At 37.3% G+C, this 22,078-nt stretch overlaps 1 protein-coding gene and 1 long non-coding RNA gene across 3 annotated transcripts in view; one reads left to right on the forward strand and one right to left on the reverse strand.

Annotated features, from left to right (window-relative positions):
* The window catches only part of SGMS2 (sphingomyelin synthase 2), a 91,306-nt gene extending 79,256 nt beyond the window's left edge, over positions 1-12,050 (forward strand). For both annotated transcript variants that reach the window (XM_026455020.1, XM_023220160.3), the window contains 3 exons: positions 1,175-1,328; positions 5,590-5,756; positions 7,364-12,050. In XM_026455020.1, the coding sequence (XP_026310805.1) occupies positions 1,175-1,328; positions 5,590-5,756; positions 7,364-7,567 (525 nt within the window). In that variant the 3' untranslated portion in view covers positions 7,568-12,050. The remainder of the gene's footprint in view (positions 1-1,174; positions 1,329-5,589; positions 5,757-7,363) is intronic.
* The window catches only part of LOC113224982, a 70,072-nt gene that overhangs the window by 41,267 nt on the left and 6,727 nt on the right, over positions 1-22,078 (reverse strand). The gene's annotated exons all lie outside the window — the stretch shown is intronic.

Consider the following 22,078-nt stretch of genomic DNA (forward strand, 5'->3'; position numbering starts at 1 on the left):
TTTTTTTTTTTTTTTTTTTTTTTTTTTTTTTTTTTTAGTAGAGACAGGTTTCTCCATGTTGATCAGATTGATCTCGAACTCTCGACCTCAGATACTTACCTTCTTAATGGAAGAAATAGTGTAGATGATAAGCTTCTCTGTTTGGCAGCAGCCAAGTTGGTCTCTCCTGTGCCTAATGTACCACCCATTGCACTCCAACCTGGGTGAAAGAGCAAGACCCTGTCTCAAAAGGTCTTTCTGTATTTCTCTTCCGTGTATTCTATTACATGATTTTTTTTTTTTCTGAGCATTATTCTTTGATTTTCTCAATCAATTTGCTCTACACTTGTCTGATCTGAATCCCCCACCCCATCTAGCCCCTCAATAATTCAGTATTCCAATTTTCTGTGCCTACAGTTTTGACCAACTCCTTCCTGTATGATTAAATTGTAATGGAGTACAAACCTCTCCAGCCCTTGGCCTAGCCCAGCATTGTTTCTCATGTCATCACAGTGGCTTTGCGGGGCTGCTGCACCTTGTCCAAAGGAGTTCTCCTAGCCTCCTGCCATAGCACACAGGCTATTTCTTTAGGCATGTTTTTCCTAATCAAAGCTACTCGTTTTTAAAGCTGCCAGTACATCCCTAATCCATCATTTTCAAACCTATTTAAATTATTTAATGAGTTGCAACTCCTCTTCTTAATTGTAAATGTTTTGATCAGACATTAATACAGCTATATGTCTGTCCACTTTAGGCTGCCCACCTAATACAAGGTACCAATACACTGTAGAGAATATTGGTAATGTGGTATGCAGCTGAATCAAATATTAACCATTCAAAACCCTCACTTCCCCCTGCAAAAAGGAAAGAAAGTAGCTTTGATCTGCTTTTTAGCACATAGCCGTGGTGAAGTCATTGGTTATTAATATTTTTAAAAGCTTTGCCCAAGGACACACCACCACCAAGACATATTATTAGTAACATATTGAATAATTTAAAACATGTCAATAAAACTTGCCAATAAATGAATAAAACCCAGTTTGAGGAGCTTCTCCTTGGATTCTTTTTGACTTTTTAGGTTAAAAAGAAAAAAAAAAATCACAACCTGGTGTCCTTTCTAAGAGTCACACAATTAGACTGAAATATAATTTTAGCCACTTGTAAATTCCCTTCTTAATCTTCTTGTGTCATTCAGCTTAATGGAGACTCTCAGGCAAAAGTACAACGGATTCTACGATTGATTTCTGGTGGTGGATTGTCCATAACTGGATCACATATCTTATGTGGAGACTTCCTCTTCAGCGGTCACACGGTTACGCTGACACTGACTTATTTGTTCATCAAAGAATGTAAGTAATAGCCCATTCCCACTGAACTGATAACTGTAGTGGGAGGGGTCCCTGGGCTCTGAAATTGATAGGAGCCCTTATTCTCTTGGGATTGATAAGCTGTGAAAGAGACAGATGTGTATGTGTGTGTGTGTGTGTGTGTGTGTGAATATGTGTGTGTATGTGTGTGTATGTATAGATATATAAAAAATTTCAACTAGTCATATGTGATTTGAACCCTGAAGGCTTAAAACCTGGCCCTGGCTTCTCTCTAGCATTTAACATGCCTCTAAAACATCTCCCTTCTTGGTTAGTACTTCTTAAGGTATGAAAATCTATCTTAATATTGGAATTAATTGTTAATTTTATTGCAAAAAGGATTGGTACATTCTAAAGACAGTTGTAATAACCTTTGCATTATTTGTAGGACACTTCCATTCTAGCATTCCAAATAATTCAGTTAATGTGTTCCTCTTTTTAAAACATTTCCAAGTCCCATTTATTCTAATTTCATCATTTTCCAGCACTTTCTATGCTTTCACAGGAGTCTTCATGGACCATTTTGCCAATACTGATTATTTTCTTCTCAAGAAGAAATGTGGTGGCAAGAAAGAAAAATCTTTCTATATTTATATGCTTAGTTCACATTATACAAAATCCTTGGGTTTTCTAGTAGGTTTTATGGCCAAAATCATGTCTATCATGTCTTGTTCTTTGTAGGGTTGTAATGTTTTAGCTGCCCAGTAGATCCCATTTTTATATCTTTCCGAGGTTTTGTATATTTAGGCCTGTTACCTCAAAATCCTTTTGAAGTAATAATGCTTCTCCCTTCAGGTTTGCAAAGCTGGTCAGTATTACCCTTCATCTTTAGTTCCAAGTTACCTCATGCCAGTATTTTTTAGAGGTTTATCTTAATCCTTTTCACTGGACATATTTAAAAGGAGGTCTTTCAGCAGAGAGCAGCAGAAGGCAGCTTCCCCTCCCCTGTCCTCCTTGCTCTTCCTCCTCTCTTGGCCCTTTGTTAATCCAAATAGGTTTATCCTAATTGAATGGTGGTGTGGAAGTCAAGGGTTATCTTCAGTGGTGCAGAAGTGAATTATTGCCCCTTTGATGACCTGGGGTATTTGGTTTAAGTTCTGCTGTGAGGGCAAGATGACAAAAGAGTTGAGGTTCTCTGTAGTAGATGAAGTCAAGTCTTTTTTTTGTGAGAATTGTAGCATCTCTTTGTTGCTTCCTTTGTAAATTCTACATACACACTTGCAGTAGGGAGAATATTGGGATACATGTGGGGTCTTCATACTTGACTTAAAAGTTGAAGCCTCTGCACCTTTTCCCTTATTTGTATTCTCACACTCTTAGGGTGGTGGGGTGGGTCCTGGATCTGTCTCTGCACCATCATCAGAGGATGGTCTCTCCCTTAAATTTAGTCACTCCATTTCTAATATTGAGTTATTGGTTGTGGGGGGTTGGGTGGAAGGATATATGTTGCTATGGTTCTAACTCTAATTTTGCCAAGGAAAGTTCCATCAGTGTGCAATGTAAGATCAGTCATTGTCTAGTCTAGATGTACATTTTAGTTTCGGATCTTCTCTCTAATCTGAGGATCATAAAAAACTTACAGAAGGAGATGGGGATGAGGGTGGAGGTGGGGGAAGTGTATTTCAGAGTGAAGGCATTGTAGGTTTAAAGTAATAAATACACCCCCAGGAAACTTAGATTCAGTTTTCTAAAAATAACTGAAAACCAACTGATATTAACTGTATTAGTCTGTTTTCACACTGCTGATAAAGACATAACCAAGACTGGGTAATTTATAAAGAAAAGTGGTTTAATGGACTCACAGTTCCATGTGGCCGAGGAGGCCTCACAATCATGGTGGAAGGCAAAAGCCACATCTTACATGGCAGCAGACAAGAAAGAATGAGAACCAAGCAAAAGGGGTTTCCCCTTATGAAATCATCAGATCTTGTGAGACTTATTTACCACCACAAGAACAGTATGGGGAAAACCACCCCCGTGATTCAGTTATCTCCCACCAGGTCCCTCCCACAACACATGAGAATTATGAGAGCTACAATTCAAGATTTGGGTGGGGACACAGCCAAACCATATCATTAACAATATTAGCAAATAGACATAATACTTACTCTGTCCCAGGCACTATTCTAGGGCCTTGATGTAAATTAACTCATTTGATCCTTACAACCACCATCTGAGGGATGCACTATTTTTTCCCATTTTTCAGATGAGTAAACTTAAGCATAAAGTGATTGGCCACAGTGCACAGCCATCATTTGGAGAAGCAGGTATTCAAGTTGAAGCAGGCTGAATCCAGAGGTTTTGCTTTTAATTTCTTGGCTCTGTTTAGAACTTTGGAAATTCAAGCTGGCTGACTCTATTGTATTGCCAAGGAATAGTATACTTATCTATAAGCAGGGACATTGCTCATTATTGTACATTCTTTCACCTGAGAGCAACAGCAAGGCAACTTGTGATTGATTTTATACTTTAATGAAGGCCACTCAGTATGTAGAGACATTTTTCCCCAAGACATGATTTTGACTAGAGGTTTCTAAAATTGTGTAAATTTATATATAGCATGCAAGGAATACCATTTTGCTTTCTCCAATTTTTGGTGAGAAATAAAGGGACATATCTGTAATACTTAACACAAACTCAATTTTATAGTCAATTCTGTATGTAAGCAGAGCATTCCATGTTTATGTCTGCTTTTTTTCTAGGCAATTAGGAAAAACATTTATCTTCTAAATTATACTGTACGTTCTTGTTCTGAGTAAGCAGTGGTTCCAGTGGTTTCTTTGAAAAGTCTGCTTCTAGAATTAGATGCATCATTTATATATTTTTACTTTCCACCTTCTGATCCGTTTGGACTCTTTCCTTCTTTGCTGTGTTGTCATGAGTAGATTTAAATTTAGTTGTGAGAGCACATGAAAATGTGGCACCAGGACCATTTTGGGGTTAACAAGGGAGGGCTTCATACAGTCGTGCAAATATTATAATTGGGGTGTAGATTCCTGATAAAATTAGCCTGGAGAAATCAGACTAGCTGTTAGTGCCAAACATCTGGCTAGTAGAGAACCGTTTTTTGGTTTTTCACATTGCCATCCTACCAAGTCCATTGTCTCTATTATTTAATGCCTCGTAGGGCTAGAATTCCACACAGACAGTGATGTTAACTACTATTTGTGTCATCATCTAGCTCATTGTTATCCCTAGGGGATGAGTGAGAAAGTAAGAGGATTACCATTTTGCCATTTCTATTTCAAAATACCTTCTATTCAATCTTTTCTTTGGGTCAGCCAGTGTTCTCAGTTAATGAGTGGTGGGCCCAATGTGGTAGCATAATAGGAAATACATTTTTATGAGAAAGCACTGCTGGGGTTTCCAGCTATTCCTAAAACCTCACTTGCAATTCCATGAGTAGTAAAAAGAAGATTCAGGCCACCTCTATACCTACTTCAGCTTTGCTTCTTGTGAATAAACGAATGCAAAATAGTTCTAGTTTGCCCAAACATTTTGAACTTCTAAGGTAAATACCAGATGACCTGTACGTTGGGAAGCAGGATTGCGAAGAGACCTTAGTGAGTGCCATAGTTGTTTCTTACAGCTGGTAAGTAGAATTAACTTTTAAGTGGCCTTACCAGGAAGGCTGAGTCCATAAGTGAATGGTCAGGAATCCTAACCTTTACAGAGGGAATGTTTTATAGTTGGTATTGACAATAACAGTATAAAATTGCTGAGAATCAAAATACTGCTAGCCACAATGCCATTCCTTCTGATGCCCTTACCCTACACATACCCCTGGAGAAATAATGTAAATTTTAAACCTGAAATTACTCCTGTTTTCCCATTTCCCTCCTTATTTTCATAGACAACCACCTTTTCTTTTGACCCCTACTATCTTTCTTTCCAGTGGGAAAGTGGCTCCTTTATGTGAGCCAGTATGCAATTCCAGCCAACCTAATAAACAATTCTGTTCTCTTATGAAACAGCTTATTCACATGGGTAAGGCCTAGAATGTCTAGTGTTACCAGCTTCCCCAGTGAATGACTATTACGCCCACTGCCAGGGAGCCCCTCTGCCTCCCTCCTACCTGAGCGGATCCTGGGCAGTTCACAGTGACTCAGTTTACGTTATCAGTTTTCTCCTTCTGGTGACCTCTTGATCCTGGGTTATTCTACTTAAGGTCGTTAGGACAGACTGTAATCATTATATTCATCTCTGGGAATCTTATTAACTCTGTAATTTTTCTGCTGTCCAGATTCGCCTCGTCACTTCTGGTGGTATCATTTAATCTGCTGGCTGCTGAGTGCTGCCGGGATCATCTGCATTCTTGTAGCACATGAACACTACACTGTCGATGTGATCATTGCTTATTATATCACAACACGACTGTTTTGGTGGTACCATTCAATGGCCAATGAAAAGGTGAGAGCAGTGAAGATGCTTGAATAATTTATTTGCTTTGAATGCAGTGGACCCTTTTCATGTTGTGGGGTTTTAGATAGCTTAATGGGGATAACTGATATTGCCACATTCACTTAAACATATATCCATTACTGCTGTTTAAAATAAAGCAAAGAACTTCACAAATATGAATGCCATTTATGGATCAAGATGCCATAAGGTTATGGAGCACAATGCATCACTAACTCAGGTAATTTATACTAGAATGAAGAAATATATGTACTAAATTAAAATTTAGGAACCTTCTCTGTAAAAGCATTCTAGTGCAGCTGGGTAAGACATAATCCCTGCCTTCAACTTAAATTAGTTTTAAGGAGAAGGTAACAGCTATTTATTTTTTATTTTTTTATTTTTGAGACAGAGTCTTCTTCTATTGCCCAAACTGGAGTACAGTGGTGCAATCTTGGCTCACTGCAACCTCCACCTTCCAAGTTCAAGCGATTCTTGTGTCTCAGCCTCCCAAATTGCTGGGATTACAGGTGTACCCCACCACGCCTGGCTAATTTTTATTTTGTGTTTTTAGTAGAGACAGGGTTTCATCATATTGGCCAGGCTGGCCTTGATCTCCTGACCTCAAGTGATCCTCCTGCCTCAGCCTCCCAAAATGCCAGGATTACAGGCATGAACCACCTTGCCTGGCTGATAGCAGCTATTGTTTAAAATCACAAACTAAATAGCTTATGAATGACTGGATTTGGTATATCCTCTGGTGATAATGGTGCTCTCTGGCTTCCCTTCTGATTCTTCCTCATTTGCTACTGCTGCTTCCTTGTTTCCAGATACCCTTTTCTTTCTTCTCCCATTCATACTTAAAGAGCTAGCTCAAATGCCACCTCTCTTTTCTGTAACTCTTGCTCTCTTCCTCTGGTCCCAAGGTGGAATTGTTCCTCCCAGTCTCTGTTTTCTCCTGGTCTTGGTAAGTGTCCTTGATATAATAGAGTTGGTCTGTGTACCATGACTTACTTATCTTTGAATAGACTTGCCATATTTTCAATTTGGAGAATTTGTGAGCAATTGAAATATGACATTTCCAAAGGATCGACATCCAACTCTTGGTGTCCACTAATAAATGCTCTTTCTATGGATTACTTTATTTCTCTTTGTAGCTCTGTTTCCTATTTTATAGTCTCCTATTTCCATCTTCCTTCTTACACTTCCATCTAGTGTAAGTTGACTGCTGACAACAGTGAACCAAAATTTTCATCTTTCCTCTTAAATGTGTTCAACCTTCTGAGCTCTTCTTTTACTCTTTGACCCCTAGATTTGATCACACACACATCCTGAAAATTATTCCTCCTGAGTAATTCTGACATCCATTCCCAGAGTCTCCATTCTTACTGGAATTGCAGGCAGAAGAAATTGCATGAGCCACAAAGGAAGGAAAGACACCTAGGTGTGTTAGGGGACTGGAGTCATGGTAGAGTTAGGGAAAGGACATGAAAATCATTACTGCTATGTGATCTGAATTCTCTTTTCCTTAGGTTACAGTGAATGCCAATTTAAGAAAATAATTAGGATGCAAATTGAAAAAGATATGTCTCATTTTACTTTTTTTCTACCATTTGCAGAACTTGAAGGTCTCTTCACAGACTAATTTCTTATCTCGAGCATGGTGGTTCCCCATCTTTTATTTTTTTGAGAAAAATGTACAAGGCTCAATTCCTTGCTGCTTCTCCTGGCCGCTGTCTTGGCCTCCTGGCTGCTTCAAATCATCATGCAAAAAGTATTCACGGGTTCAGAAGATTGGTGAAGACAATGAGAAATCAACCTGAGGAGCAAAACAAAGGCATCAGCTCTTACACCAAAAGAGTTAACGCTGTAACCAAAGGTATAGTTTTGTTTTTTATTTTAGGAGAACTGACTGGTAAATGAAGAAATGGACCAAATTTTGTGTAAATGAATAGAAAGATGAACAAAGTATTACCCTTTGACTGCTTTTCTTCTTCATCCCGAGAAAGATACATTCTCTTGCAGCTCTTCATTCATTGGTGACAAGCCCCCACTCTGGGACTTTACTAATGAGCTTGTTAAAGAGGTGCCAAAGAACATATTCCTCCTTTCTTTATTCTTTCTCCACCAAAACCCTCTACTTCAGAATTTTTTCAGGATATTTTTCCTCCCAAGGTCAGAAGAATGTGTTAATATTTTAAATAAAATATCTGGACATCTACAGCCACTGTGTAAATAGAACAGCCTAATGTTGAGAGTGGTTTCTAGCATTAGGTTTAGCAAGGGGAAGATCCACGGGTTGTGCGTCAGCTTTGGGTGAATTTTGTTTCTACCCTGTCACATGGAAAGTTAGGGTTGAGTCCAGGAGTGCACACTGCTGCTGCCACCCAACGCGCTGTATCACTTTTAATTTTTTGTTTTGTTTTGTTTTTAAAAGATCATTTTATCTTAAAAAGGAAAGCTGATCCAAGTAAACATGAAAGTATTTGACACACACCCCACAGATTTTACATGTGTGTAAACGTTTCACTTTAAAATCTCTATGACAGATAAACAGGAAACATGAGGTGGTTTCTGCTAATGAGTGGCCCTTGAGTACACACTTAGATGCTGTCTGCCCTGTAAATTTGGATCTGGTGCCCCAGGGCAGTCAACTCTTCTAGCATAGGCTGAAAACACATGTGTGTCAACTGAGGCTCACGCCACTTGGGGAATGAGCCTGTTTCCCTTCCAGGCCAGGCCCTGGTGTGAGATCAATTTTAGGGCTCCTAATTGGAGCACAGAAGTATATTTGGTCAAATTTCATTGAAGGTGATTTCTTCCTTTTTATGTTGTACTTTATGGAAAAATCAAGATGGAACCTGAAAGTTCCTTGCTAAAAATGTACCCTTGCTTTTAGCAAGAGACTTAGTTTCTCATAACTAGTCCTAAGGACATATGCCACAATTGAGTAATTTTACTTCTACCCTGTGAAAATAACATGGTGCTGCACTATAATATACTCTCGGAATCAGTGTGTTAGTTACAGCTACACAGTGAAGGGGGATGACTGTTTCTAAATTTCTTTAAGGTGATGCCAAAAAAATGGATTAAAAAAATCTGATCAGATTTAATCTTATCAGATTTAGTGCATTATTTCGTGCTATTGGATCTTTTGGATAATTCTTGGCTTAATTTCTTAACTACTTTTGAAGGTTAATTTGCAAGACTTTTAGAAACCTTAGAAAAGTTTTAAGGTTGCAAAGTTATCAACACTAGGGCAGAGGGTGGAGAGGCCAGTGCGGGTAGAAGGAGGCAGTTATGTTTATATTGAAGGTGAAATTTTTCTTTCATTTAGAATGGAAAACATTCCCAAATTTATCATTATAAACTAGTCAGCCTTGACTGCACAAAATTGACCTTTAAATTGCTTGAGAAAAGCACAATGCAAATCGTTCAGAAGGGTCAACATCCTTCGGTGCTAAAATCTTGTGTATGTTTTCAGAATGGCTTTTTCTGTGTGTCGTAGAATAATCACTAAAGGAAAGGTAGTTGAATTTAATGTCATGAAGCAAGACTCTTTAATTCAGTTATTTTAAACAAGAATTAAAACCCCAAACATTCTTGGCAGGCTTTGAAGCACACTGAATTTTCCAGTATTTCTTATTAAATACACCAATAATAAACATATGCCTAGTTTACCTGATGAGTTTAGACATAATTCTATATAATGTTCACTTATATTCATTTATTAAATAGCAACACTTGTGCAAGAACAAGGTGGTCAGCTTGAAAACACTGATTTTTAAGTTCCTGTTGCCTGATTATAAAGAAAATCATCTGACACAGAAGCCTGGATTTTGCTCTCCTAACACTGGTGTTTTCCTTGAGCCTCTAATTCAAATAAAACAAATTGATACACCTTACAGCCTTATTCAGCTGTGTCTGGATAACCCACCTTTCGTCTCTTGAATAAAAAACAGTGTTTAAATTTAATAAATAAATAAAAAAATTGTGCACCAATTACTACAGACCCCTGAAACAGTAAGTCTTGGATTTTAGTCAAGTAATCCAGTTTTTTTATTTTAAAAAAACCCCATCACCTTTTAAAGAACTTTAAAAACACCTGTGATGCCAGTGTGGCCACTGCCATGTCTTTACACGCACGTGTTGTATAGCTCTGTCATTCAGTTGAGGAAGTCCATGGTTTGCAAATAAGGGTGGGAGAATCAAAATTTCAGGATGGGGAAAAAAAAAAAAAAACAAATAGTAAAACCCATTTACATGTAGGAAAGAAAACTTGACCTTCAACCCAATGTGCCACTTTGGGATATAAAACAAGTATGATCTTGCCTTTGAAATCATAAATGTTTGGAGCACCTATTCTTTGCCAGTTAAGATACATATCTTATTATCCTTTTTTTTTTTTAAGTCTGTGCTCCTGTTGAAGCTTTTCCTGTAATTTAGGTTGTCTGTGAAATACCTATAACATATAATTCCTATAGAGTATGCCGCATTTTTTTCTAAATGATTTCAAATGAAGTTCTCTCAGATCCTATCATTGAACTCGTCCACTAGATCTGAAAATAAAGCATCCTTTCCTGAGTCCACTTGAACTAATTGTGAAGTTGTTACTTAACTTACTGGCATCTTGGGAAACAAGTTTTGCTGCGGAAGGAAGGCTGTTTTGAGAATGAGCATTGAGTCTACTCTGGTTTGTGGATGACATTGCATTAGGGTTCTTTGCTGTATTACCAGTGCCCCCTTGTGGCAATATACTTTATGACTTGGAATGCAAACACCACTTTTAAAAGCCTGTTTTCAAGTTTTTGAAAGGCATTTGTTTTCTGTTATGTGTGCCAATAATCTGAAAGTATCATGTGAAAGGAATTATTTTAAAAGCATTTTAAACCTTTCCCAAAGGTAAAATGTGCTCAGATGATAGGCACATGTAATTCAACCTTTTATGCATTTGATCAAAGAAAATTTGTAGAACATTTTTACCTCTCATGATCACAATCATTAGTGTCTCCCTTTATAATGACCTATATTTTGTTTACTTTGAAACACCAAATTTGTTGTCTTGGTTTTTTTTTTTACATGACAGAACTCATGCAGTTTCTTTTTTCATTGAAAGTTCATATCTTGCCCCTTAAATAGTTTGAACATTTCTTTCTTAATTCTTTTTTTTTTGTTCTGCACTGTAAAACTGATTAAAACTTTAAGCCAATCTCAATGCACTAGCCTCTGTAGTGTAAGGAAGTTTGAGAAGGAATTTCTTAATGAGTTTACATGTTTAAATCAAGCATATTATAAGTTATATGCCATGTGTTGAAGGCTTTTCTATTTATATATATAAAGACTTTTAGTATTTGTTTTTAATGTCCTTGTGTTGCAATAATTTAACTCCTTTGACTCAGTTGCTGAAAATATTTCTTCTGTAAAGAAGTGCTCTTGACTTCAACACCCAAACACTGAAAATCATGTCAATGGTACCCAAAGATAAGTTTTTATACAGATACACACCTTATAAGTTCTGATTTATTTTCTTACTCATTAATCTATACTATGTTCTAAATAAATCATGAATGAGAAGAGTGCTTTATTGTGGAATTATTTAAAACTGTCCTTTAAAAGAAAAAGAGGAAATGATGAACAAAAACTAATCTAATTGCCAAGTTGGAATTCATTATTTAATTTACCTCCTATGCAATGATTAATGCTGCAAAATGTATGGTTATGTTACCGTATATTCACAAAAGAAATATTATTACAAGGTTTCAGAGGTAGCCAATTGCATTCTTTTGGAAATTTACTGTACTGTTTCAATGTGTTAAGTGCCTTGTTGTAAAGTAAAATTTTAAGTCTAGAATTCATTATTTTCCTGACATATATTTTTCATTATGATATCTACTGTATGCTATTGTGATAGTTTTATGAAATGCTTACATTTTAATCAAATATGTAAATTTCAGAAGCTCTTTTCTCCTACCCACCAGTACCTTAATCATTGGTTTATCACATTGGATTCAAATTCAGGTTCCTTTTTTGATAAACAGGAAATTTGTTTTCCATGCTTGTGATTTTGTGTTTGTAAACATTTCAGGAGGAATTTAGGAGTGTAACTATAGTTTATACTTCTAAAGTGTTGTCTTACATTTACATTTTTAAGTGCCTAATTGTTGAAACTGATTTATGTTTCTCTTCTAAAGAGGATATGTCTACTTGGTTTCTAATCTCTTTGGTTTGCTTTTTTAAAAATGCAAGAGCCTATACTTTGTATTTACCTAATAAACCACAATGACATCAACAGTCTTTTCAAAATTATTACTGTTTCTTTCCATTTACAAAATGTGTCATTTTTAAAAGAGTTCTAGTTTTAGAGTACTTGTTAAAACCAAAAGAGGGATATTTTCTTCAAAGACTTTTTAAATAAAAGTAATAACTTTTAATTAATGGATTTAAGGTGAAAAATAATTCAGAACAATACAAGGTCATTCATGGAGAAGAAAATCACACATTCCATGATTCTGATTTTCACTGTTCACAAGAGGACAAAGTCACTCATGAAAAGCAGACCCCTTTCTGTCACTATGTCTCCTTATGCCTTCACAAGACAGAAGCCTAAGGTAATGTCCTCAACTGGAGTTTGCTAGACATTGCAACGGCAAGGTGCAGAAAGTTGGTTTTGAACCTGCTGATGACAAATGCCCCTCCTCCAAGATAAATTTTGTAAGAGCAATTCAGTGGGGTGAAGTGAATAGGATAAGATAATAAGGTTCAAAGCGTAAGTTACAGGAGATAGTCCATGCTTTATCCTTGGATTGTCTAGAAATGATAGAGCGTAGATCAGAATAGTTTTTCTGCCACCTCCACTCAAACCTTGGATGAAAAGCTCATAACAGTGATGTTCTGATTATCCTGTGGAAACACTGGCATGCTGATTTTGCTGGCCATATAGCTTCAAAGGCTGCCCTTATCTAGAATGCAGTGTGCAAGAAACTAATGTGAACTCTTGTTCATCGTGCAAGGGACTAACAGGAACTTTTACTAAGGGGCTAATTCATTCTGGGTTCCATTTGTTTTCTTCATACAAAAGCTCTTGAGTGTGCCTCCTATGAGAGAATAAAACTCTCTGGGCATTTTTGAAAGTGCTGAGGATGGTGAAGTCTTTTAAAGTAGTACTCTGTCTCTTACTCCAATAAGGAATCAATAGGAACTTTACAACTGCAGTTAAAGTGGCATTTTCAATCACACTAATCATGGGCAAGTTTCATAAGTAATAAAACCACTTTGAAACAAAAAAGAATGGTGATCATTCATGCCTGGTTTGAGATCTCTACCTCACAGCTGTTGATTTTAGAATCAGAGTGTAGTGGTGTGTCCAAACAAGTTTTGCCACCAGGATTAGATGCTAGTCTCACTAGAAAGTGAATTTAAATTCACTTACTTCAACCCCCATCCCATCCCCACCACATTTAAAGATAGCAAAGTATCATCTATATGATCCATATGCCTACTTAATGACGGACTCAGCTTCAAGTCTATAAGGTTTTTTGATTGCAGGTCATTACAGTCTTGACCCTGTGCAATGCCTTCAGTCTCTCCAGATGATCATGCTATTAAGAGGTCGCCACAACTTTTAATAATGTTCATTTTCTCTGATACTTTGAATCTCCTGAGACATAGGAAGACAAGAAACTAGACTATGTTCACAAACCATTTGAGTGATTCTGTGTGCCATGCACTAGAGCTGCTGATACATAAAATTCCTGACATCAAAGTGGGAATGTCTGCACTGTAAGACTTGTCCATAACTCCTAAGTCACATCATAATAAATTCAATTGCATAAAATATATGCAAGTCTTAGGAAATGTTTGTAAGTTTTAAGAAATGTTGGTCAGGACCTTCACAGCCAGCTAGATGTTTCAGAAGTAGAAGTGAATTGCTTTTCTGGATGCATTGTCACCGAATTTTACCATTATTTTCTATTTAATATTTTAGCAAAATCGCAAAATAGACATCAAATTTTATCTCATCCAGAGGTTGGGAGAGGTGATGTGCCATGGTCTCTGAGCGTCCATCCGGCACATTTTTTGCAGGGCATGCTGAGTGCAAGGCCCTAACTCCTGTTACCCAGGCCATTTCTCAGGATTGTATTTGCAGTAAGCAATGTTAAGTAATGAGGTAGCATATCACCCTAAATAAGAGAAGTCTTTTTTTTTTTTTCTGTTTATTGTAAAGCAGTAAAAACGCCAAGCTCAGTGGTCCTCAGTTGAGGTGCAAACCCACTACATATGTAACGTCTGTCTTGACCTCTCCAAGTCATCTCCATGGGATTTGAGAGACAAGGGAGCCAAAGGGACCATGCTGACACTTTGGCTACTGCTATGCTATGCATAGTGAAGTCCTTTGTCTCTGACTCAGGAGTCTTGTGTCTTCTCCCAGCGTCCAGTGAAACAGGAACCAGGCTAACTTGTGGGCTTGTAAGTAAAGTCATAGATGCTTCAGAAACTGACATGTAAATTTTATTTTCTTCTAATACATGAGAATATCAGAAGCGTAATACTGTATTACTAATATAAGTTAGGATAGTAATGGATTATTACTATGTGTGTGTATATAGATATATATATAAAATGCACATTTAATCCATATGTGGCACCTGTAATCAAACAGCATTTTACCGTTAACGCTTGACATACATTCTTTAATCTTCACAAAACCCTGTGAAGTAAGCAAGGCAAGAGAAGGTGACCTCATTTTATGACATGAAAGGGTTCATAAATGTTAGAGCTAGAACTTGAGTTTTGTTTTTGTGGGCTACAGCTTGCTGCCTCCCTGTCATAATTACTATGGTCACCATCACCGTTTGTTAGGGTTTTGTTAGGAAATTAGTTTCAGAAGCAAACGGTCCTTGGGCCAGGTTCTTTGTCACATGCTACAGATTTTTCTTAAAATTACAATTCACTACATTTCAAAGGGGAGAAAAGTTGACTCCTAGTGCAAAATGACCTTGAAGGCAAAAGAATCCTCAAGTGTCTGAGCCCACAAATTTGTTAGAATAAAGCAAACTCACTGTTAATGAGTTTTAATGTCATATGTGTTAAGATTATGTTTCCAAAGCCCCCACTCTGCCTGTCTTTCCCACATTTGTGCACACTAATCAGATACATGAATTGTTTGGCCATAATCTCTCCAGAAACTTCCAGAAAAGTGAAAGATGAATTGCTAGTGTGGAAATGTCTTTTTTCTAATAGAAAGAGAAGATTTCATTCACTAGTCCATGGTGCCCTTGACCATGGGATTAAAAGTGATCCTGTTATCCCAGTCCCAAGTATTAGGTTGGTGCAAAAGTAATTACGATTTTTGCCATTGCTTTTAATTTCAAAAAACACGATTACTTTTGCAACAACCTAATAACTACAGCTGATCCAGCACAGCGACACAATGTGTTTAGTACCATCCTGTACTACCAACAAAGTTACTGTATTTCACCAGTAACTAGTGAGTTGATTTTTTAATAACCTGCCTAAATATTGGAGAGAATATCAGAGTTTGGGCTGTTCTCAAGAGCATTTTGAGATTAAATTATATCAGAGTTCAGTTCAAAAACAGAAATAATTGTTCAATGTTGTTTTGTATAGCAGGCTTTACAAAAGAAGTGGTGACAAGACTTCTCCTGGAGCTATATAAAATGAAATTACCCAAACTGAAAAAAAGTGTAAATATGTGGGAATTAACCAACGCACTTAACCAGTGGATCAAAGAAGAAAGTACAAGGGGAATTTGAAAATATCTTGAGACAAATAACGAAAATACAGCATACCAAAACTATGGGATGCAGCAAAAACAGCACTGAATGAAATGTATAGCTGTAAATGCATATGTTTTAGAAAAGAAGAAATCAATAATGTAACTTTAGATCTTAAGGGACTTGAAAAAGAAGACCAAATAAAATTCAAAGTTAGCAGGAGGAAGGAAATAATAAAGACTGGAGCAGAGATAAATAGAGAATTGAAAAATCATAGAAAAATCAATGAAATGAAAAACTGGTTCTTTGAAAAGAGCAACAGAATTGACAAACCTTTAGCTAGATTGCCTAAGAAGAAGGCTCAAATTACTAAAATCATAAATGAAAGTGGAGATATTACTACTGATTATACAGAAATAGGATTATAAGAGTACAATGAACAAATATACACAAAACCTACCAGTATTGAATCATGAAGCAATAGAAAATCTGAACAGACATCTAATTAGCAGGAAGGTAGAATGAGTAATCAGAAACTTTCCAACAAAGAAAACCCTGAACCGTGGCTTTGTTGGTGAATTCTACTAAGCATTTAAGGAAAAAGTAGCCAGACATGGTGGCTCACGCCTGTAATCCCAGCTCTTTGGGAGGCTAAGGTGGATGGATCACTTGAGCCCAGGGGTTTGAAACTAGCCTGGACAACATAACAAAACCCCATCTTTATTTAAAAAAAAAAAAAAAAAAAAAACTGGGCATGGTGACACATGCCTGTGGTCCTGGCTGCTTGGGCACAAAGTAGGAGGACTGCTTGAGTCTGGGAGGTTAAGGCTGCAATGAGCTGTGATCACACCACTGAACTCCAGCCTGGGCAACATAGCAAGATCCTGTCTCAAAAAATAATTAAAACCAATCCTTCTCAGACGTTTCCAGAAAGAGGAAAGAACACTTCTAATTCAGTCTATGAAGCCAGAGTTATCACCAATACCAAAGCCAGACAAAAACACTACCAAAAAAAAAAAAAAAAAGACTAATATCCCTTATAAACATTGGCACAAAAATCTTCAACAAACTACTAGTCAGCTGAATTCAGCAGCATATTAAAAGGGATATATAACAAGACCAAATGGGATTTATTCCTGAAATGCAAGGATAGTTTAACATGAAAATCAATCAACATAATACATTACATTAACAGAATGAAGGGTGAAATGGACATGATCATTTCAATTGATGCAGAAAAAGCATTTTACAAAATTCAACATTCTTTCATGATAAAACTAAAACTAGGAATAAAAGGAAGTTACCTCAACATAAAGAAGTTATCATGAAAAAGCCAGTTAACATCATGCTCAGTGGTGACTAAAACCTTTTCCCCTAAAAGGGAAATGTCAAGAATGATCAGGAACAAGTGAAGAATGCCCAGTTCTCCACTTCCATTCAACATAATACTGGAAGTTCTTGCCAGAGCAATTAAGCAAGAAAAAGAAATAAGAGGCATTGAAATTGGAAAGGAACAAGTAAAATTAACCATTTGCATAAGACATGATCTTATATGTTAAAAAATAAAAATTCAACAGAAAAACTTGTTTAGATTTCAAATCATATGAGTCTGAATGAAAGTTTAAAAATAAAAAAATTTTAAACTGTTTAAAGAATGAATTCAGCAAATTTGCAGACAAAAACACACAATCGTTTGTATGCACTAACAATGAACAATCTGAAAAAAATTCAGAAAATAATTTCATTTATAATGGCATCAAAAGAATAAAGTACTTTGGAATCAATTTAACCAAGGAGGCAAAAGACTTGTGTGCTGAAAGTACAAAACATTGCTGAAAGAAATTAAAGATCTAAATAGATGGGAAGACATCCCATGTTCATGGATTAGAATACTTGATATTGTAAAGATGACAATATTACCCAAAGCAATCTACAGATTCAATGCAATTTCTATGAAAATATCAATGGTGTTTTTTATAGATACAGAAAAACCTGTCCAAAAATTCATACGAAATCTCAAGGGACTAAAATAGTAGCCAAATTGTTTATCAGTATAGCCAAATTTTTCAGAATAGCCAAAAGTATTGAAAAAGGAATGGTTGGAGAACTCATATTTCCTTATTTCAAAACTTACTACAAATGTACAGTAGTCACAACAGTGTGGTACTGGCACAAGGACAGACATATAGACTAATGGGATAGAATAGAGACCCCTGAAATAAACTCTCACATATATAGTCAGTTGATTTTCAATAAAGGTGCTAAGACCATTAGATGGAGAAAGGATTGGGGCAGGCGGGAGGGATTGCTGTTTTTGTTGTTGTTGTTGTCTGTTTGTTTTGAGACACAGTCTCACTGTCACCCAGGCTGGAGCACAGTGGCACAATCTCAGCTCACTGTTACCTCTGCCTCCTGGGTTCAGGCAATTCTTGTGCCTCAGCCTCCCAAGTAGCTGGGACTACAGGTGCATGCCACCACACCCAGCTAATTTGTGTATTTTTAGTAGAGATAAGGTTTCGCTACGTTGGCCAGGCTGGTCTAGAACTCCTGGCCTCAAATGATCTGCCTGCTTTGGCCTCCCAAAGTGCTGGGATTATATGTGAGCCACCATGCCTGGGCAGGATAGTGTTTTTAACAAACAGCTCTGTGAAAATTGGAAATCCACATACAAAAGAATGAAGTTAGACTCTTACCTGATACCCCATACAAAAATTAATGCAAAAAATGGATCAAAGACCTAAATTTAAGAGCTAAAACTATGAAACTCTTAGAAGAAATAGATGAAGCTCTTTATGACCTTGGACTGTGTACTTATTAAGTATGACATCAGAAGAATAGGCAATAAAAAACAGATAAACTGAAATTTATCAAAATTTACTTTATTGCATCAAATTACAATATGAAGGGAGCAAAAAGACAATCCATAGAATGACAGAAAATAGCTGCAAATCCTATATCTGATAAAGCAGTCGTCCCCAACCTTTTGGCACTAGGGACTAGTTTCGTGAAAGACAATTTTTCCACGGACCAGCAGGGAGGAAGGAGATGATTTCAGGACGAAACTGTTCCAACTCAGATCATCAGGTAATAGTTAGATTCTCATAAGAAGCATGCAACCTAGATCCTTCGCATGCACAGTTCACAATAGGGTCAGGACTCCTATGAGAATCTAATGCCACCACTCATCTGAAAGGAGGTGGAACTCAGGCGGTCATGCATGCTCACAGGCCACTCACCTCCTACTATACAGCCCAGCTCCTAACAGGCCACGGACTGGTACTAGTCTGCAGCCTGGGGGTTGGGGACCCCTATGATAAAGGATTCATATTCAGAATATCTAAAATAATCCTACAACTCAGCAACAACCAAACAACCGCTTTCAAAAATGGGCAAAGGATTTGAATAGACATTTCTCCAAAGAATATATGTAAATGTCCAGAAAGCATATGAGAAGATGCTCAGCATCATTAGTCATTAGAAAAGTACAAGTCCAAAACCACAATGAGATACACTTTACTACCATTAGGATGGCTATTACGGAAAAGACAAACAGAAAATGACAAGTGTTGGTGAGGATATAAAGATATTGCATTCGCCATTTACAGAACCCATTAAAAAATAATAAAAGAAATTGCAACCCTTATTGTTGCTGGTGGGAATGTAAAATAGTGCAGCTTCTGTGGAGAAAAGCATGTTGGGTCCCCAAAAGAATTACCATATAATCCAGCAATTTTACTCTTCTATATGTAGCCAAATAAATTGAAATCAAGGACTCAAACAGATATTTGCACACCAGTGTTCACAGTATTATTCACAGTAGCCCAAAGGTGGAAACAATCTATGTGTCTATCAACAGATGAAAGGATAAACAATGTGATATATGCAACAATGGAGTATTATCCAGCTATTAAAAGGAATGGAATTCTGAGTAAACTTTGAAAATGTTATTCTAAGTTAAATAAGATACAAAAGGACAAATATATGATTCACCTTAAAAGAGGTACCTAGAATAGGCAAATTCATAAAGACAAACGGAATAGAGCTTGTGACTAAAGGAAAGGGAGAATGACAAGTTTGCTTATTAGGTACAGAGTTTCTATTTGGAATAACGAAACACTTCTAGAAATAGTAGTGATAGTTACACAACACTGTGAATGTACTTAATGCCACTAAACTGTACACTCAAAAATGGCTGAAATGGTAAATGCTATACATATTCTTACCACAATAAAAAAACCCAAAAAACTCCCAATATTTCAGCATATTTTTAATTGAAAGAAACCAAAAATAACTTAGATGTTTACTAGGAGAGGATTTGAGTAATAAGTTGTGACATACTTACATCGATTTCTTAATGGGCTCCTTGGTTTGACCTTTGTCCCTTTACAGGCAGCGAAAGTGATTCTGTTAAAATACAAGCCAAATGATGGCATTCCTTCTCAAAAACTCTTCAGTGATGCACCATGTTACTGAGAGTAAAGATCAACATCTCTAAAACGCCCTACATTGCTACCTCTCTGATTCCAACTCTTACCACCTTGTCCTTGCTCTTTCCACTCTAGCCAGGTGGCCTCCTTGTTCCTGGAAAACTCCTAGCACGCCTCAGCCTCAGGGCCTTTACATTTACCATTTCCTCTGTCTGGAATGCTCTTTCCCCAGGTATGTAAAAGCCTTCCATCAGGTGATCAGCTGTCTATTTAAAAGAGGCCTTCCCTGAACAACCTGAATTAAATAAACCACTCCCCTACACACACACACACACACACACACACACACACACACACACAAATACCTACCATCCTCTTCATGTGCCTTATTTCCTCCATAGTACTTATCACCAACTGACATTATACATTTGTCCATCTCTTTCTATCTTTTGTAGAGATGGGGTTTTACCATGTTGTGTAGGCTGGTCTCAAACTCCTGGGCTTGAGCCATCCACCCGCCTCAGCTTCCAAAAGTGCTGGGATTACAGGCTTGAGCCACCATGCCTGGCCTGTCCATCTTTTGTCTTCCCCAGCGAAAAACCTCTTCTAAGGGCAAGCACTTTGTTTTGCTTAGATAGTATCCCCAGTGCTGAGAATAGTTGATGACAATTAGTGTACTCCAGTAAAAATCTATTGATGAAGAATCTATTCAGTGAAATTATCAGACAGCTATTAAAAAGGATGAGGCTGATGGATTTTCATTGGCATGGAGAGATTCTCAAAATACACTGGTAGGTTAAAAGAGCAGATTAATTAACCAAAAGCAGTGTGTGACACCATTTATGGGGGAGGAGGAGGCAAATTATGTAAAAATAATAAATCCAAAGGGATATATCACATTTTTAATACAAATAACTCCAAGAGGTATAAAGGCAAAAGTTGCGTGTGTGCATGCACATGTGTGTGTGCATGTGTACACTTTATGTATCAATAGCCTTAGAAATGTACCAGTTCTTTGTGGTATTTATCCTACTGAAATAATCAAAGATATATATATCCCAGTATGGTTTATAATAGCAAAAAAACTTTAAGGAGGGTCAACAACTAGCTATTGGTTAAACTTTGAAATATTTTTAAACAATGGACTAGATTTTTTTGAATTCAAGTGTGAGGAAATAAAAGCCTGCAGGCTAAGCACAGCTGCTGCCTTTTTCCATAAAGCAAATTTTACTGGAAATAGCCATGCCCATTTATTTACTTATTGTCAATGGCTGCTTTCCTACTCCCACGGCAAGCAGAGTTACACAGTTGTGACAGAGACCATATGGCACACAAAATCTGAAATATTTACTATTTGGTCCTTTTCAGGCAAAAACTGCTGATCCCTGTGCTAGAATATAGTAATTAAAAATTATTTGTGGGAGGCAAGAGGATCACTTGAGGCCAGGAGTTCAAGACCAGCCTGGCTAACATGGCAAAACCCTGCCTCTGCTAAAAATACAACAACAACAACAACAAAAATTACCCAGGTGTGGTGGCACATGCCTATAATCCCAGTTACTTGGGAGGCTGAAATATGAGAATCTGTTGAACCTGGGAGGTGGGGGTTGCAGTGAGCCAAGATTGCACCACTGCACTCCAGCCTGGGTGACACAGCAAGACTCTATCTCATAAAATAATAATAATAATAATAATAATAAATTTAAATGAGCTGGGCACAGTGGCTTATGCTGGTAATCCCAGCACTTTGGGAGGCCAAGGCAGGCGGATCACGAGGTCAGGAGTTCCAGACCAGCCTGGCTAACATGGTGAAACCCCGTCTCTACTAAAAATAACAAAAATTAGCCGGGCGAGGTGGCATGTGCCTGTAATCCCAGCTGCTCGGGAGGCTGAGGCAGGAGAATCATTTGAACATGGGAGGCAGAGGTTGCAGTCAGCCAAGATCACGCCACTGCACTCCAGCCTGGGTGACAGAATGAGACTCTGTCTAAAAAAAATAAAACCATTCAGGACATAGGCATGGGCAAAGACTTCATGACTAAAACACCAAAAGCAATGGCAACAAAAGCCAAAATAGATAAATGGGATCTAATTAAACTAAAAAGCTTCTGGACAGCAAAAGGAACTATCATCAGAGTGAACAGGCAACCTACAGAATGGGAGAAAATTTTTG

This window comes from Piliocolobus tephrosceles, chromosome 3 (genome assembly GCF_002776525.5).
Source record: "Piliocolobus tephrosceles isolate RC106 chromosome 3, ASM277652v3, whole genome shotgun sequence".
NCBI classification, from domain to species: Eukaryota; Metazoa; Chordata; class Mammalia; order Primates; family Cercopithecidae; genus Piliocolobus; species Piliocolobus tephrosceles.